The sequence below is a fragment of the Dromaius novaehollandiae genome, chromosome 4 (genome assembly GCF_036370855.1).
Source record: "Dromaius novaehollandiae isolate bDroNov1 chromosome 4, bDroNov1.hap1, whole genome shotgun sequence".
Taxonomy (NCBI): Eukaryota; Metazoa; Chordata; class Aves; order Casuariiformes; family Dromaiidae; genus Dromaius; species Dromaius novaehollandiae.
In genome coordinates, this window is record NC_088101.1 from 47880361 (window position 1) to 47897156 (window position 16796).

The window sequence follows — 16796 nt, forward strand, 5'->3', positions numbered from 1 at the left end:
TGTACATAAATGTCAAATATGTTTTGTCCTTATATTCTTAAAATAAGGCGCTTAAAAGAATTTTGTTTCCATAACAGAGACTCCACTCATCACTACCAGAAAAGGTTGACTAATCATGTGTGGTGGGGAAAAAGAATAACAGCAAGTTAGCTTTATGAAGAAGTATTAACACAAGGGTTACCATGCAGATATATGTAACTTTATACAATTGATAGAATTTTTTCCCAAGTTTTATTACTGAGCTTATGATGAAAAGGTAGGATAATAAAGAAGTTATCATCAATCTTTGACATTAAAAATTAACCTATTAAACTGCATCCCCATCTCCTGAAGTTTAAGCAGAAAGTCACAGTTTTCACAGCTCAGAAGAAGCCATCCTACTTCTCCAGCTGAACAGATCTGTTGCATTAATTTACCAAAAACTTCCACTTGCTTTAGTTGAAATAACACTTATAAAGCAATAAATGTTTAGTTTAAAAGGAGGTTAATGAGCAAAGTTTATTACTTACTGGAAAATCATTGAAATTCAAAGCTACATATATTTACATAAAGTATGTGGCCTCTGAAATAAATCCAAAGAATTTTGTTATTAATTTCCTGTGTTGTTTACATGTGCTAGAGCTATGTTTATTCCAGAAGAATCACTCACCAAAATGATAAAAATCAAAGTGCAAAATGGTTTATTTTTCTCAGTAAATTATTAATAACAGCATCATTTTTAGTGTTAGATAGATGATATGCAACAGGCATTTTTCTTGAAGAATATACACAATAAGAGAAAATAAAGCAAAAGACTGAGCAGTGGAGTAGGATTTTTTAGTAAAGAAAATAAAAATTAATGCTATTTTTTCAATCTTGTATTTTTTTCTATTAATTCCAAAAGATATTGAATAAGTTGCAACAGATTTTACAGAGCAATATTTACTGCATGTTTCATTAACCAAATACTTATACAATGAAGTGATAATCGAGATCATAAAAATATCAAAGGTTCCAGTATGTTTTCTCACAAACTTCTGAATTAAAAGAATAAATAAAAAGTTGCCATAACAAATCAAAGAGCACAGAGTTTATAAAGTCTCCTTTTAAAGCTGGAAGGGAATATGCATCACATTTTTATGGCAAGTTGCTATACATTAAAGCAATTTCTCATTTTTCACATTTGGTGTGAAAATCATCCCCCATGTTTCTTAACCTCAGACCATCTCCTCTTAGTTTTGGCAAGACCATGGAAAACAGTTGGCTTTTTCTAAACCAGCTATGAAGTAAATTATTAATGTCCTTTCCTAAGCTCCTAGGCCTGACTCTAAACTCCTCACCTAAGCAAAATGCTTCTCAAAGCCAACGGGAGTTTCACCATTGAGTAAATACAGCAGCGTAAGGCTCATTACGCCCAGCTTTACGCACAGCACCGCTTTATTAGCAGCCTTGTTCAGGAGCGCTGCTCACAGCTACGGCGGGTCACGCGCGAAGAGCCTGCGAAGGGCTCCGCGGTCCGGGCAGCCCCCAGCCCCCTTTGCTGCCCATTCGTAGTGCTCTGCTCGGCTTAGATGACCAGTCAAATTGTGGCCTGGGAAAAAAAGGAAGAGTAAGGAGTGTGTGGCCTTGTCAGGAGTGCATAGCAAAGCCCTAGGAACGGCTCTCATTTATTTAATGAGGATAGAGACAGGCCAGTATTGAGCCCTTGAGGATCTTCTCCCAGCACCAGGTAAGCAGCTTATGTTTGTGTTTCACTGTGGGAGATGTGGAATCACTCCTGTCTTCAGTCTCTGCCAAGCGTTTCTGGTTTGGGGGTTTGTCTTGCAATAGCCAGGGTACCGTAGCAGTGTAAGGACCGAGTCCGTAAACCATTAGGGCACGAGCTTACGTTCAAAGGCAGGCGACCCTGCTGCTCTCCGGGCACTGGCCAAGTGCTTCAGCGTCTCAGGCGCCAGCAAGAGATCGGGGGCGACGAACTCGCTCGCTGCAGAAGGCTTGTGAACGCGGGGCTTTGCTTCCCGTGGCTGCAGCCGCTCCAGTGTAAAATGAGGATGTTAAAATTCCTCTTGAAGAGCACGCGCCAGAGCGACCTGAGCCCTGGAGGCGCGAGGGCTCCTGACTGCCACCGAGGAGCGCGCTGCGCCGCCATGCAGCAGCCTCGGCGGTACCCTCTGCGCGGGGAGCACGGCTCCAGCCTCCAGCCCTCCGCACCTCACGCTGCCGCGGGAGGTTTAGCACTTACTTAACGAGGACTATGTGTGTGCATACGTATGGCTGTGTGTATATCTGTCTACACGTACGCACAGTATAAATTAACTAAACATGTTACTAGGCTACATCAGGAAAACCACATCCAAACAAGGAGTCCAATATGGAAAAAGCTATTAAAAGATCCCAGCCTTTGAGCTTATTGTGCATGGGAATAAATGTGATTGCAGGGTACCCATCTTACATGTTGTCCTTTTCCTGCTGGTAATTATAAAAGGTTCTGTCCTTCTTGGCATAAAGAAAAGATTTCAAATGGGAAAGCAGATCAGATTATCCCAAATGATGCTCATAATTTAGCTGCAGACCACAGGAAAACCTGGGGATGAGCTTCATAGCCAAAATGGAATTTGGGGATTTGGGAGCCTCTACCAGCTTCTGTTCAAAGTTACGAAAGGTTCAAGAGGCCTGGTCAGGCCCCGAGCTCTGCCATCAGGGCTTTGAAGAGAAATGCAACCCCAAAAGTCTTGCCCGTTTTGGTAGCAAGAACAGAGACCTGGGAAAATAAGATAAAGAAAAATGTGCCTCAAAAGTAGACTCCTAGGAGGATATAATTCAGGCCAGTAGCCCCGCCAGGAGCAGCACGTGGTCCATCTCACACGCTTCCTATGATACGATGGTGTAGGAGCTGCACGGCTGCCTCCCTGCATCTCCACCGAGCTCAAACTGGTAGTGCACAGCTTCTCTGGGCGAAGTCAAACGTCCCAGACCCAGATGCTTTCTGAAGTGTCAGGATGTCTAATGAAGTGCTAATTTACATGGCACTAGTCATGTGACTAAACAGCTCCGTTTTTTTCTAGCAATGATTTTCCAAACTGGAATTTTCTTGGCTTTCTTTGAAGTCAGTGACAAACCTCCCATTGGGTTTAGAGCAAATAGAATCAGGCCTTATTGAAGATTTTAGTGAAGCAGAAAAAGAAAATTTTCCTTTTAAAAGATTTTCCTATTAGTACAGACACATAAAAGCTTTTTCAAAGCTATAATGTTAAATATTTTAATGCCCTGCCAAACCTCATCAATTCTCATTGTTTAGCAAAAATGGAGACATCATGAGTTGCTAGCTGTGGTATTTTCTGCATATTAAGAGCAATAATATGCTTTACAAGGGATAAAGGGTGGTTTAATGAGAAAAGTATTTTAAAAGGCAAGACAATTCCAACTGTTATGAATGATTACAAACTATGTGGTTAATTTTATGGGGGGGGGTGGGGCTGGGGGTAGATTAAGGCCTTGGGCACTAAATGCATTAACCATACTTCCACGTTTCCTCTTCCTTTCTTTACCAGAAATTATACCTCTCAAAAACCCTCCTCCGTTGATTAGCTGTGTGAATTCTAGGAAACATCAGCGTGACTGCCAGCATAAGGAACTAGGATTTCCATTTCAGCACCGTCTTTGGACTCTTAAAATATTCACTGGAATAAATTTCTTTGACAGGCTATACTGAAATGTACAGAAGGAAGATTTGGTTCAAATCCCTTTCGAGTTATGCTTTTGGGATCTTATGCACTACTCCTTATTCAAGCAGAAGTCCTAAAATCCACAGTGATTCATGTGCATACAGGGTTTGGCCTTTGGGGTTTTTTTTTACATTCATCAATGCAGATTTGTGTTCAAAAGCCCCCTAGCTTGCAATCAGTTTGGACTAGCTCCACTAAGGCTGTATTTGAGGTCAGGCTGAACTTCAAATACCTAATTTTTCAGATGCAGTGTGAGCTGAAGGCAGCCTGCAGGACTTGCCCTTGAGAGCAGCCCGTACCCTGCGAGCTGGGGCCTCCAGCAGCGCTTGGCTCATGCCATCGGTGCCCCATGTCGGCAGCACCACGTGCGGCTGTCTTTGAGGAAACGTGTCTCCCTCTCACTTCCCAGCTTTGCAGGCACAGCTGCTCGCTGTCTTTACCCAGTATCTAAAAGTCCTCTCAGCAAATGCCACCTCACGCAACCTTGCTGGGGCAGTCCGGTTTGGACCTTTTCCAAAGCCTCTTCACTGGCTGCTGAAGAACAGACCTACATGTCGGAGACTTAAAAATCCCTCCCTCCCTTTTCCCCAACGGAGCAAAAACCTCTGGTCACTTCGCTGTAAGAAAGTCAGGGCTGCCCAGGGCTGTCACTCGGGTGGTGACTTCTAGTCCTTTCCTGCATTGCGGCAGCAGAGAATAAACCTCTTCCACCAGAAACTGAAGAAAACTGGGTTTTCTGTTGTTTTTTAAGGCCTAATAGTTAATAGGAAGTTTCTGGGGGCCCAGGGGACCTCATTTCAGTTCCTTGGGGGTACAGGGTAAATTTCTGCATCCCACCCCCTGCAAGAGTACCTTGATGTCTAGACAGAAGCTGCACAGGAGAAGGGGGCAGGGACAGGCACTGAATCATCCATTATGCCATGCCACGGATTAAAAAGTGGCTTCAAAGAAAAGGCGTAAGATCATTGTCTTCTTCCTGGCCTTTGGGTCCCCCAGATTCATTCTGGCAACAACGCTCCCGGGTGATGAGAGAGGTGGTTGTGAATTCCCGAAAGCAGATGAAGGAGCTGGACCTATCTAGCTGCCCCGTGTCCGGGACAACTACCAGGCTCCTCTGCAAAATGGGACTGACAGCAATATCACTGCGGGCATTTCCCCGCCGTGCTGTGGTGCCGCCGAGTTTTCTGCAGACCTCACTTCTGAGAGCGTGTATTACATGTGCGCTGCCAGAGCAGGGTCCTCCAGGGAGGAGGAATGCTTCGTCTGTGGATCCGGATGGGATGAGGTGCGAGATACGCACTCAGCTCTGTCAGGACCAAAAGGCTTCGGTGCATGTGCAGAGCAGAGCTGCAGGCGTCTCAAAGGCTTCCCCGGTGCCTGGCGGTTACTTGATGGAAGCGTGACAGCATGAAGATGACAGTTTGCCTTTAAGCACCAGTTTTCCACCTAATCCCCTGCGTTGGTATGTTTGTGAGCTGGACTTCTGTCTCAGATGCGTAACAGGGGTTTTCTAGCTGTAGATCGGAGGCTTATACCAAAGATGGTACGAGGCACTGCAGTGAGTCACTCTAAATGCTGCATCTTGGAAGCAGAGCCAAAGGCAGCTTTTTCACTACATTCACTCTGGCAGTAAGAAATGAGTACACACATATAGATATGTAGCATATACTGCATGTAAAATATGTTTATAAAGAGTCAGCGCTACTATCAATGCTTTCTTAAATATAAACTGCAGGGTACATTATCATATGTGTATTAATAGATGCACATAAACCTCTTGCTATACTTTCATAGTCTCCCAGAATATCATGGTGTGAATGAATGAAAAATTTTCCAGCCATGTATAGAAGCAAATCCTCATTAAAACGTGCCACCCGTTTCCGGTTCCATCCTACACCGCAACTTTCTGTAATTTGCGACCTGCGTTTACAAGACCGCTTTCTTGAGCGCGCATTCGGAACCGAATGGTCTTCACTTCGCTCCTTCTCACCCGCCTCCCCTCACTTGCCCGAGCCTTAAAATCCGCAGTTTCCCGTCACAGCTCATCTCAGACCCTCCCGGGCCCCCCGACTCCGGCAGATCCCGCGCGGCCGCGGGCGGGCGCGGGCAGGGGAGGCAGCAGCGGAGCGGCCGGGGCGTCGGCACCGGGCGGGAGTCCGCGCTGCGGCTGGCCGGAGCTGAACCGCAAGCTGGCCGCAGGGCGCGGCGGCAGGTGCCAGCCCGCCCGCGGGGCCCGGGGCTGCGCTGCGGGTGGCCCGGGCTGTCCCGCGGGGGCCGGGGGCAGCGAGAGGCCGGGAGAGGCGCTCCGGCGGGAAGGGGCCTGGGAGCCGCCACGCGCGCCCCACATGGCCTGCGGCGCCCTGCGACGTCCGCTCTGCTCGTGGGGCGGCGAGGGCCGCCTCCTCGCCGCGGCAGCACCGCGCCCGCGCGGCCTCCTCTCCCGGCTTGCTGTTTTTTCTCCATCCCTCCCTTTTTGCGTTTTGTCCTTTTTGCGCTTTTCCCTTTTTGTGCTTTTTTCCTTTTTTTTTTTTTTTTTGCCGGCATTAAGTAAGAAAGAGCTTTCTGTCTTCAGTGCTGCCAGCTCGCCTCTTCCCTCCCCGGCTGGGACGCGGTGCGGGTCTCCCGCTGGCGGCTCCGCGGCCTGCCCGGGGGCTGCCCCGGCGGCCGGGCCCTGCGCGGAGCCCGCCTGCCCCGCCGCCTCCCTGCCCGAACCGCGGTCCCACCTCCCCCGGGAAGGGCGCTTCTAACCCCTCCGGCTCCCGGCTGGGGGCTTGCAGCTCCCTCTGCCTTGCTTCGTGCCCACTTTCGGCTATTTGTGCAAGAAACCGACGGGAAAACGATAAACAAATAACCAGATCGTATTGCTTTTTTTTTTTTTTCCTTTAGCTAAGTAGCTGGAACCGCAGATCCGGGATGTTACACCGGGATATTAGAGGAGATTATTAGAAGAGGGAGGAATGGATGCATTTATTCATATCTTTTGCCCGCAGCCGGCAGTTACAGAGGCAAAAAGAAGCTGAGGAAGTGCCTGTTCTTTCTTCCTTCTTAAGGTGTTTGAAAGACTTGGTCTGTGCCACGTGCTAGTGATCTTTCTGCAAACGGCAAAAACTGAGATCACACGCCGGGAAGCACGGGGGAGCTTTGCAGAAAGAAGTACGAATAATAACCAGCTTTCGCGTCCACGCCGTGCGCCAAGAAGACGCTTCATTCCGCGGCTCGCCTTCTTACGTCCAGCTGTGATTTATCTGTTTTCTGTTCTTCCTTTTTTTTTTTTTTTTGGTCAAGCTCTGCTAATAATTCCGTCCCGTCCCCCCTTGCTGCATCTAACAAACAGGGCTTGTGTCCGCCGGGGGTGGAGGGGGCAGAAAAACAGCCCTGCCAGACGAGGCACGGCGCTCAGGCTGTGCCCAGCAAAACTGCCGGCGTGCAGAAACTCCCCGGGCTCGGAGGAACCATCTGCCTTTTTAAGCCGCCCAGTCCCCAGCGCCGCACCTCGCCCGCAGCAGCGCTGCCCCCCCGCCGCCGCCGCCGCCAAATCACGTCGCCTCTCACGGCGAGCGCGGCCGGGGCGAAGCTCGCAGCCGCCGGCCCCGGGGGGCCAGGGCAGACCCGGCCTGAGCTGCAAATGCAAAGGGACATTGCATCATATCGCATCACATCACGTCATATCGTATCTCCCATCCTATCATGTCATCAGAGTATTGAATAAAATTCCTATGTGCATTTACGTATACGCGTTGATATGCGTTTGTATACCTATAATATATGTATTTGTGTATATGTTTTTATATATGTAAAATATATGCGTGTATTCCCGCGTTGGTTTGTTAGGGAACTTCGAGCGCGCGAAGCAAATGAAGAGAAACTGCAGGACTGACTAATTCACTATTATTTAATAAGGATAATAATTATTTAATGAGTTTATATTTATATATGTTTGCATTAATTTAGCATGTATTAATCGCGTATGTACATATATTTATACACCCACGTGCATCTATGTATAGATATTTATACAGAGAGGCGTGCACACTCACAGACACACACACGCACAGGTATATTTCGGAATATATATACATATATATAGGAAGCACCCGGGGGGGGGGGGGGCAGGGAGGCCGGCGCCGTTTGCTGCCCTCGGAGCTGCGGGCAGCGGGCGGTGTTCGGGTTTAACACCGGCAGCCCCTCGGGCCCCGCCGCCCAAGCCCCGCGCACCACCATGCGCTGAAGAGCTGCGGACGGGATCAAACCCGCCGGCTAATGACCGAGGAAGGAAAAAGGAAAAAATCCCAACCCCAAACAAATACCCCCAAAAGACCAAAAAAAACCCCTAGTACACGCGACCAGTGCAGTGTGTTTCTCCCTCTGCGTTTCGCGGACCTCCCGGGGCAGGCAGCTCCGCTCCGCTCTGTGGCTGCGGCGGGGGGGGGGCGGCGGTGCCTGCGCGGCCGCGGAGCGGCGGCGGGCGGCCGGGGGGGGCGGGGGGGCTCCCCGCGGGATCGGGCATGTCGGCAGCGCTGCTCGCTGGTGCCACCTCCCACCTGCCCAGTATTTTTTGGGGGGGAGGGGGGGAGGTAGGAGGGAAGGAGCCGGTGAGGCTCGTGCTGCTGCAGCCCGGGGGGCTCAGCCGAGAGCTGCCCGTGCTTGTGCTGGCACCGCACCCACGGCTTGTCTCCGTTCAGAAAACACCGCAGCGGGGCCGCAGTTTATTTCCTGCAGGAGATGGGAAAAGCCGAAGCCAAATCACGGCAATAAAGCGTTTCGCCAAGTGCCTATTACGGACGAGATTCCTTTCTCCGCCACAAGGTTTTGGAGGGTTTTGAACGGAAAGCAAACGCGGAGCTAAGGCATTTGGCAGCTTTTTGAATGCCCGCTGGCTGCCCCTGGTGCAGCCCGCTCCTGGGCAGCGCTGGGAGCGGGGATCCCCCCCCCCCCCACCCCGGGGCCGGCTTGCCCCGCCACCCCAGCTCTGCTGCACCCCCCGGGCTGAGGGGGTCGAGGAGTCGCTGAAATGGGGAATCGCGACGGGGCCAAACCCGTCGGGGAAAAGTCTCAAGGCTCTGAACGCCACCCTGCAAGTCCCACTTGCTTCCAGGGTGGGCATAGACAGCCTGACGTTTAGACGCTGCAGGATCAGGCCTTCTGGATGATTTTTGTGCTTTTCAGAGCGAGGGCTGTTGCTGCCGGGTAGGGAGGCTTTCCCCGGGGGGGTGCAGCCCCCGACCGGCCAGGTTCAGAAACCAGGTGAACCAGAGCAGCCCCCGAAACCGGTCAGTTTTGCTTGGGACGGTGTTTGCGGGTTTGGAAAGAAGTGGCAAGAAATATCATCCGGGATTTCACACCAGGACCCGCAGCAGGAAAATGGACGGGAGAAGCTCCTATCGGCTCTTTCTTGTGGCGTGGGTTCATCCACTTCCTCGCTGACCCCTTTTGCCACTCGGAGGTTGGGGAAAGCACGGTTTCCTCCCTGCCGCCACACGCCAAAGGGTGGATCCTGAAGGGGGATCCACCGGCTACCGGCAGGATCTATCCTGCTTTTGCTCGGCTTACCGGCGCATTTCACACCGACCCCACCGGAGCAGCGCCGGGGTCCCGGGCCAGCTTCGCCCGCAGGCGCGGGGGGGACCGCGCTGAACCCGCGCCGCAGGCGGCGGAGGCGGCCGCGGCTCTGCCCCGCTCGGCGGCCCCCGACCGCCTCTTCGCGGCCAGGGCCGGCATCGAAGCGCCGGCTCCGGCAGCGCCCCGGCGCCCCCCGGCAGCGCGTCCCGGGAGTCCTGCCCCCGCGCCCCAGCCCCCGCGGCGCCGCAGGTGCGCTGCCCCCGCCGCCGCCGAGCGCTTTTGCCGCCGAAAACCTGCTGCCGCCGGGGCAGAGGCTCTGCCCTGCTCCGCGCCCCCCGCCGCCCCTGGCCCCGCCGGCGTCCTGGCAGGGCCCGGCCCCGCCGCCCGCTGCTCCCGGCACGGCGGCTCCCTGGGATCTCTGCTCCTCGCCTCCCAGCACCATGGTGCTGCTTTCTTTCTTTTCCCCCACAGCGCACCATTTGTTTTCTTTTAAGCGTGAACGGGCTGAAACGTAAATGCGGGACGAATATTTCAGATCTGATCAAATTTAATTAGCCGTTAACACTTGCTCTAATTAAAGCAGAGATTGGCACCGCTGATACGGCCTCCCCGAGCGATTATGATGATCCGCAATTTGCAGTTACATCCCAACTCCCTCTTCTCCCGGGGGCGATCAACGAGGCTTGCGAAGCCCTCCGCGGTGCAACCTCAAAGCCCGTTGCCAGGAAAGAAAAGAAGAGTTTTGGTCGGGTTTCTCGCCGCAGGAGGCGACAGCGGATGGCGCAAGAGCTCGCTGCGGCCGCCCCCAGCGCGGCTCCCGGCGCTGCAGCCCCCCCGCCCCGCAGCCCGCCCAGCTCCGCGGCAGCCCAGCAGCGGGTCACCGCGGGGCTGCGAGGCAAGGCGGGGGGCACCGGAGCCCGGCAGCGCACGAAAACGCGCCCCGTCCCCGCCGAGGGCTTTCCGGTGCGCACCGGCGGGAGGAGGTGCGGTGCGGTGCGGTGCGGTGCGAGCTGCTGCAGAGGGGGTGAGGCGCTGCTTACCTGCCTCGGGTACAGAGGACGGGGAGGAATGCGCCTGGTGTGAAGCGCTGCTTACCTGCCTCGGGTACAGAGGACGGGGAGGAATGCGCCCGGTGTGAAGCGCTGCTTACCTGCCTCGGGTACAGAGGACGGGGAGGAATGCGCCCGGTGTGAAGCGCTGCTTACCTGCCTCGGGTACAGAGGACGGGGAGGAATGCACCCCGCCGGGGAGATAAATCCTCCCGACAGTCGCCCGAGCGCTGCGGGAGCCTCCCCGAGGGCGCCGCGGGGCGCGGAGCAGCCGCGGCCGCAGGGGCAGCCTAGCCGTTCGGCTCGCTCGGCGCCTCCGCGGACCCCCGAGATAAAAAGACGGGCTCGTCCTGTGCCTAAACCCATTTCTGCGCATCCGAGACCGGTTTTAAGCAGGAAAAAAAGCCACCCACCCCACCCCCCGCGACCTGTCACTGAGGGACAGTTAAAAATAATTGCCCGTGTTAAGAGGCAGAAGACCACGGTACAAGGAAAACTACCTGCTTTCAAAGCCCGCTAATGGCCACACGATTCATTAGGTTACTTAATCCTAATAACCTCGCTAGCATCAGTCCTGGTGACCCAGCCCATTAAGCACCACCAGTGAAACCCTATAAAACAGGCAAGGGGAATGTCCAACACATGAGCACATTTATTAGCGTTATGTTCCTGAGATAACATGCCCCGGCTCCTCCGCGCACCGCTGCGGGCAGGCTGGGGAAGGAGGCGGCTCTGCTTTGGGCAGGGCTGGGCGCGGGGCCGGGGCTCCGCGGGGGGAGGGCTGGTCCCGCAGGCCCTGTCACCCCGCCGGTAGCTCCGCTCTCCAGTCCTCCCCGCTTTTCTCCCAGGGACCCTGTTTCTGCAGCCAAACAACAGCTACATTTGTGGCTAGCGGTTTTTCCCCACTGAGAAAACCCAGGCCAACCAATGGCAGCCAGAACCAAACAAAACGCGCAGAGTAACATTTCGATCATAAACGGGAGTTAACAGCTTAAAAAAAGAAAAAGGAGGGGGGAGAAAAAAGAAGAAAAGGAAGGCAAAAAGGCTCCCTTCCACCGAAACGTGTTAATGAGTCGCTGCAAAATCAGCCTCCGTGGCAGAAGCGGCTGAGCGGGAGGAAGGGACAAGGCAACGCCGAGGAGCAGCGAGCGCCGTTTCTCCCGCACCTCCAGCCGCAGGCAGGCCTCGGCCCCGGCCCCGGCCCCGGCCCCGGCCCCGGCGCTCCCCCGGGGCAGGTCCCGCCGGCAGCGGCGGCCGCGGCCGCGCAGCAGGGACACCCCCGCGGCCGAGCCTCGCGGCGCGCCGGGGCCCGGGCAGAGGCGCTCCGGCCCGGGGAACCGCCGCCCGGCGCGCCGAGGAGACTGACAGCCGCGCTGTTATTAAATCCCGTTCCCCCCCCCCCCGCCCTTTTCCCTCAAGGGCTTTTTAAACTCGTAAAATGTTGCTCTGGCTTGGAACTTGTCATAACAGGAGCCTGCTTTATTTATTGGGTTATTTATTTCTTTTACGTACGAGAACAATATCCCGAATTTAGTGCGTTTGAAAGAAGGGATTTCCAAGGCGAGAGAAAGAACAAGAGAGTGACAGAGCAAGAAAGAAAGAGGGAGAGAGAAAAAAGAAAGACAGAGAAAGAAAGAAAGAGAAGAGAAAGAAAGAGAAGGAACGAACGAAGGAAAGAACCCACACATGCCAACCCTTCCAAATCAAAACAAGAAGCCCCGAAGTATTCTTTTTGGTATTAATGCTATTTAACATTTTAAAATCCAGGAACTTGAAACAAACTTTTCGCAGGGAAAATAAAGAGAAAAAGGACCATTCTCTGGAAACGATTTGTTCGCAACTCGAACTGTGCCATTTTGGCTTAGAAGCAAAACGCGAGGCGCCCAAGCCTGTCCCCCCTCCCCCCGGCATATATCTTTTCAGCACACATTTTAAAATAAATATTCTTACGAGTCTTTCCAGAATGCCTCCTTGTTATGAACTGATAGGATACAACACACCCCAGCTGCGCCTGCAAGCTGGGATTTCGTCCTTTAAACACCAGGACAGCATCTGCGCGGAAAACAATTAGGGCGGCTCCGGCCCCGCCGCCGCCCGGGAGGGCCCGGCCCGACCCCTGCGCGGGCACCGGCCACCGGCCACCGGCTCCGTCCCCTGCCGCCAGGTCGCCCCCGCCGCGAGGCAGGCGGCGGCTTCGCGGGGCGCCCCCGGCCTGCCTTTACCTCCGGGGAAAAGGCCCCCCATGCTCTGCGGCTGTGCCGAGTACCGAAGCTTGTTTTCCCCCGACCCTCCGTACGAGCTCTGTCGATTTTTTGCACTTTGCCCAGGTCTTTCCGTTCTGCTGCTCAGCAAGTACAAATAAACCCAAGCAAATTGAGTTAGCTACTCTCTGCAGGGCTTAAGGAAAAATCTCCAGATATTTTCGGACATATCCCGCTTGGGAAACACGGGGCGAATCATACTTTTTTTTCCTTTCGTCCCAGCAGAAAATGAATTCAACGTCAGCGACATATTCGTAGCAAAATGTCACTTTCGCCATGTACATCCTTCCTGCGGCTACTTTGTTTGGGAACAGCGTTCACCACTAAAATGCAGAAAGTATTCACATCGAGATCTCCTCTTTTGGCGCTTACAACAGGTGTCAGAGCTCTCTTCGGGGGAAACTATATATATGTCTGTACATATACATACAATTAAATAAAATAAGCACTTTGTCTATTTTAAACCATATGAGTGCAAAAGAAGTAACAGAGAAATGTTTAGGTTTTAAACACCTCCTATGCTTATACAGCTTAGACTCCACTCGAATATGACCTTATCATGTTTCAGTCTCTATATTCTTGTTCTTTTTAATGAGATGCTGCAGTGGGAGCTATCGCTGCTCCGCTTAAATTGGCTGCACTCATTTAATTTCAGGACAGTCCGTGTCTTCTTAGGGTTGGACAAGACAAAAATACCTTTTCCCCCCAAAATTAGTAAGATATCATTGTAAATGATGTAATAAATATAACAGTATTGACAACTATCACCACAATTGGCCATCAGAAAAAAAAAAAAAAAAGATATGATTAAGCACATGCCTGAGGTGATTTATCTCTAGAAAATTAGCCACGGGCAGCTTGTGTGCCTCCCCACTGCTATGTGTCCAGAGTGAGATCCCCTACCCCCACGGAAAGGAAAAAGGAAAAAAGGAAGGGAAAAAGGAAGGGAAAAAGGAAGGGAAAAAGGAAGGGAAAGGAAAAAGGCAGGGAAGGGAAAAAGGAAGGGAAGGGAAGGGAAAGAGGAAGGGAAGGGGAGGGAAGGGAAGGGAAAGAGGAAGGGCAGGGCAGGGCAGGGCAGGGCAGGGCAGGGCCCTGCTCCTCTCCGGTGTGTTTTTTCCAAAGCGGCTTTTCGGGGGGTCCCAGCCTGGCGCAGTTTGGTCTACGGACACACCGGCGAATCGCGCATCGCGATGGCTTTTTTAAGAACCCCTTAAGGCCCGGCGCGGCCCCGGACACAGCGCAGGCGAGGAGGCTGCGCGGCTGCGGGAAGGGTGCCAGGGCAGCTGGGGCGGGGGGGATTTAAGAGTCGTGAGCGCTGAAAGACTCGAAAGCGTTGGGAGCCCGGAGCGTAGAGCAGTGGCCATGGCAACGGCAGCGCCCGGCGCACGGTCTGCGCCCGCCCGCGCAGCTGCCCCGCACCGCAGCCCGCACCTCTTGTTTCTTTTTTCTTTTCTTTTTCCCCTGGAAGCGCCAAATTCACACTCAGAAACCGGCAGCAGGGGGGAGCAACGCGCCCCGGCGCCGGCCCCGGCGCGGGGTGGCGGTGGCTTCGCACCGCGGGCTTCCGCGGCTGCTCGCGCGCCCCGCGGTTCCTGCCCCCGCCCCGGCACACGCGCGCTGGTAGCAAACGGTTTCAAGTGGCGCGGGGTCACGCAGAGCCATCCCCATCGTTTAGCAAAAATAACAGAGCTATTACGGAGCCGGGGAAGGAGCCAGCGACTCCGTCCGCGCACGCTTAAAAACCGCGCCCCGGTGGACCACACGCACGGATGCACCGAGATGGGCGTGAGCCCCCCGGGGCCCCTCCCGGGCCGCAAATGCGCGCACACGACGCGGGTGGCGCCCCTGGGCGCCGGGGCCGCTCGTGGGAGAGGGACCCCGGGGAGGGAGAGGCGCATCAGGCCTTCGCGGGGGCCCGAGAGACAGCGTTTGCTCTGCACGTTTGCTCAGCGTTTTTCCCTCTGCACGCCCGAAAACTGGAAATAATTAAATTCTTTAAAGGTTTACGTTTGAAATCGTGGCTGGAGTAAACTATGATTCAGGTGTAAATAATTACCAAAGTCAGGAAAGCGGCAACTGCTACATGTGGTTTATTCATTGCTTTTTTTTTTTTAATCGTTTGATCATTTTAATCCCTAACTGTTCGCCAAATTCACATATTTGTAATTTACTAAACTTTATCGTCTCTAGCAGGACAGGGGTGTTGTACAGTGGTCTCCGGCTCCGCGCTGCCCTGCCGCGGGAGTCCTCCCCGGCGGGGGGGCGCGGCTGGAGCAGCCCGGGCCGCTCTTACCCCCGGTATCCCGAGACTCTTTCTGCCCCAGATTAGCGAAATTAGAACTGAACAGACGGTGTTTCCCTTCCACACACGCTAACGGACAGACCTACTCTGTTTTAGACTCTGGAGAAGAAATGAGCTATTGAATAAAAGAAATTATTTAAACACAATGGATCCGTGACCAAATGTAAGCATTTCTCGGGGCAAGCAGGATTTGGCCCGAAAGGACGAAAATAAAAGTATCCATTAAGCGAAAGCCTTAGAGAAATAGGAGAAATGTGGATATACAATACACATCATATAAACAAAAGCCCAGGATTGATTTCATCCCCTTTTGCTTTAGCCCGCGTCTACTTTTTTGCCTACGTTGCAATTTCAACCCATTCATCTCCTCAGAAAGCCGTGGTGGAGAAAAGGCAAGGAAAAGAACTTTTTTGTGTGTGTCCTCTTTTAAAATCTCTTCGCCTAGTAAGACACCACTAGAACATGCTCTGCTGTTGTAAAAGCGTTTTTATCACACTGTAAATTACTGCCACTCTGACAGAGCAGCCGGAAATGTAAATCACACCGTAGAGCCGAAGTTATGAAAAAGTTTGCTACGTTTCTGCATCCAAGGAAGATCACGAGGCTGCTGGTTGGGAAGGGGGGGGAGGCTTGTTTACTGTTTTCCTGCTCCACCAAACTGTTGGCTCCACGGTGCCTGGGACTTTGATGGGGAAGAGTGGACAATGTGCAGAGTCCCTGCCCGTGACACCCAGGCCACCGCCACTTGGGAGGTCCTTCGGCCTAATGCAACCACAGCTAACTGCTCCCAACAGGAGACTCTGTGGATCAGGCGGGGTCACAATTACACTTCTGCTAAAGGCAAGAGCTGGGGGAAAAAAAGAGAGAGGGAGAGAAATAGAGAGAGAGAGGAGGGGGCTGGGCGAGCGGTTGAATTAAAGCCTTTCCACTCCTGTGGGGAAGGAAAGCCTGAAAGTGAGGGTGGTGGGAATCTTTCACAAGAGGTACGTGTCCGAGTTAGGTCAGGCTGCTTCCATCCAGGGGAGAGGGAGGGAGCAGGAGGTCGCGGCGCTCCGCACGCAGGGCTACCCCCGGCCTCAGGACGGTCCTGCCTAAGCGCGTGTGAGGAGCAGAAGGCCTCTCCCCGCGACCGCGGAAAGGTTTCGGGAGCTGACCTGCAGGCATGAAACCCTGCTGATGCCGAACGGATTGGAAATGCGGTTGCACTTGCGTGGCTTGCTTAAGGTGGGGGAGAGCGGGGACCATAACCACAGCCCACAAGCCTTTAAGCATCAAATATCGCGGGGGGGGGGGGGGGAGGTTGGTTAATACAAGTCTGATGCGTCGGAGAAGGGGATCGGGCCGCGGGGACGCGCTTCCCGGGAGGCGCAGCCCGCCCAGCGCTCCGACGCCCGGCGCCTCCCGCCGGCTGCTGCGGGGCTTTGGCAGCGGCGAGCGAGCCCGGCCCTGCCCGCAGCGGCGCCCCGGGAGCCCAGGCTGCCGCCGGCCCCGCTCCGGGCCCCGGGCCCGGACCCCCGGCCGCCGAGCCCGCACGCCCGGGGCGCCGCGGCCCGGCCCAGCCCGGCCCGGCCGAGCGGCAGCGCCCGCGCGATCTTGCTCCCGGGCCCCCCTCGGCCTCCCTCCGCCGTGCGCGGCCGCGGCGCTCCCGCCGCCGCCTCCCGCCCGGGGGGGCCCGGCGCCGGCGGCAGGGCCGGGTGCAGCCCCCCGTGCCTCCTCCCGCGGGACGAGCCCCCGCCGCTCGCCGCCGCCCCCGCTTACCTGCGCGCGGCTCCGCGGGTTCCCGCCGCGGCGGAGGGCGAGGGGAGGCCGGGGCGCCCCCGCACCCCGGAGGGATCCGGCGAGAGGAAGAGAGCGGGAGGGAGGGGGAGAGGGCGAGGGCGAGGGCGAGCCCCCCCTCTCCCCGTCTGAGCCGAAGTGACCC

The 16796-nt window shown here is 54.4% G+C and overlaps 1 protein-coding gene across 1 annotated transcript in view; it reads left to right on the top strand.

Moving 5' to 3' along the window:
- LOC112997072 (uncharacterized) overlaps positions 1 to 9818 on the top strand; it is a 52139-nt gene extending 42321 nt beyond the window's left edge. Inside the window, exons 3-4 of the mRNA XM_064511748.1 lie at positions 6755 to 7450; positions 9735 to 9818. Coding sequence (XP_064367818.1) covers positions 6755 to 7450; positions 9735 to 9818 — 780 coding nt within the window. The remainder of the gene's footprint in view (positions 1 to 6754; positions 7451 to 9734) is intronic.
- Positions 9819 to 16796: the final 6978 nt, after the last annotated feature.